This window comes from Zea mays, chromosome 4 (assembly GCF_902167145.1).
Source record: "Zea mays cultivar B73 chromosome 4, Zm-B73-REFERENCE-NAM-5.0, whole genome shotgun sequence".
Taxonomy (NCBI): Eukaryota; Viridiplantae; Streptophyta; class Magnoliopsida; order Poales; family Poaceae; genus Zea; species Zea mays.
The window spans coordinates 47,602,718-47,604,312 of record NC_050099.1 but is presented as its reverse complement, the minus strand read 5'-3'; the positions used below and the strand labels follow the sequence as shown (position 1 = coordinate 47,604,312).

The following is a 1,595-nucleotide window of genomic DNA, read 5'->3' as shown; positions in this document are numbered from 1 at the left end:
TCGAGAGCCTTTAACCACTAGGCTAGAGGACCTTTCGCAAGAAACTCTTTTCTATCAATAAAATATCTATGGGATAAGTAATAAGAGCGTCTCACCAAAGATTCATGTGTATTTGGCTAGTATTTTTGGCCAAAACGAACATGAACGACCGCTTTCGATAATATCAAAGGCTAACACTTATGGATTTTTCATAAAAATAATCTCCACCAAAAATCCAAGAAACTAATTTATAGCAAGGAAAAATGTATGGGGTAAGTAATAGGAGCTTCTCGCTAAAGATCCATGGTTATACGACCAATATTTTTGGCAAAAAAATGAACATGAACAGTGTGTTAAAAATGATAAAACAGACTTTATTAATCCAGGCATAGAAACTACACAAACAAAGCATTTCATAAGTATGAAAACATTGGAAAATCAAATGTACAGGCATCTCGATAATGAATGTGGTCAACATCATCATATTTCTCCTAAAACCTTAAATAAATAATGTATCTAGTTTATGTAATAATATCAACCCAACACAACAAGGCGTCAGAAGGGGCATGTAGCATCACTTATTTCTTGGGTAGTTTGGTGCCACAAAATAACCATAGAAAAAATAATATTGTCTTGCTAACATGTGCGCCAGATGAGCTCTTTTGAAATCTAATTCATCATGAGAGGCTAATTAGATGTTGAGTGTGGTCTTGTAGGTGGTGCCGGCCTTGAAATCGGCGGGGATGACATCGTCGGCGATGCAGTAGCCACCAGACTTGACAGCAAAGCAGATGCAAAGGGGGTACTTGAGCGAGGCCTTGGTGTCGAGCGTCCAGGTGCCGGTCGGTCCCTCCTTGAGCGTAAAGGAGAAGTCATTGCCACCGTGCTCTTTGATCTCCACATTGGATATGGTTGCAACATTGGGGGTGAGGATCAGGTGGCCAGGCTTGGATCCCTTGCCAACCTGGAAGGTGAGCGGGGTGGTGCACAAACCAACCGCAAACATCACAACCAGCATCGCCGTTGCGAGCAGGATGGAGGACATGGAGCCATTGTTGGCGGCGAGGTATTTGTTCTTGTGCGCTTGTTTCGTTGATGGATGTGTGTGTGGATATCGATGTTGCAGATGCACATGTATTTATGGAAAATGGAGGCAAGGAAGCTAGACATTGACGTATGGCACGCCACAGACATCGCTGGCCGGCCTATTTTTGTTCTGTGAAAGAACCCAGGCCAGCTAGTTCAAAGACTAACACGTGTATACAATTGCTATAAGTAGGTCCTAGCTCTTTTCCTCTCATGCAAAAGTTCAAAATAAACGCATGACATGCACTCCTCTCATAAAAAAGAAACAAAAAACAAAAGCATGTAGTCATCATCAGTTTCCTACTTATTTCCTTATAAAAAACTATAAACATCAAACAATCTTTAAAAACTATAAACATCAAATCACCATCGCTCTTGTTCAACTCCATGCCCTTTAAAAACTATAAACAATAAATCACATTCACTATTGTTCAACTCTCTTTTTAAATTCTTTTATAAAATAAAGTAAACTATAAACAACAAATCACCTTTACTCTTGTTCCACTCCTTTTGCTCTTTTTGGATTATGA

General features: G+C 39.7%; 1 protein-coding gene across 1 annotated transcript; it reads right to left on the bottom strand.

The window, feature by feature from the left end:
• Positions 1–330: 330 nt before the first annotated feature.
• Positions 331–1,074, bottom strand: LOC118476901 (pollen allergen Lol p 2-A-like). Its single transcript, XM_035967270.1, has one exon. The coding sequence runs from the start codon at positions 1,022–1,024 to the stop codon at positions 671–673; it is 354 nt and encodes a 117-aa protein (XP_035823163.1). The 5' UTR covers positions 1,025–1,074; the 3' UTR covers positions 331–670.
• Positions 1,075–1,595: the final 521 nt, after the last annotated feature.

Bases quoted from the DNA above. Each gene is read 5' to 3' on its own strand.
- LOC118476901 (XM_035967270.1), bottom strand. From the start codon at position 1,024: ATGTCCTCCATCCTGCTCGCAACGGCGATGCTGGTTGTGATGTTTGCG.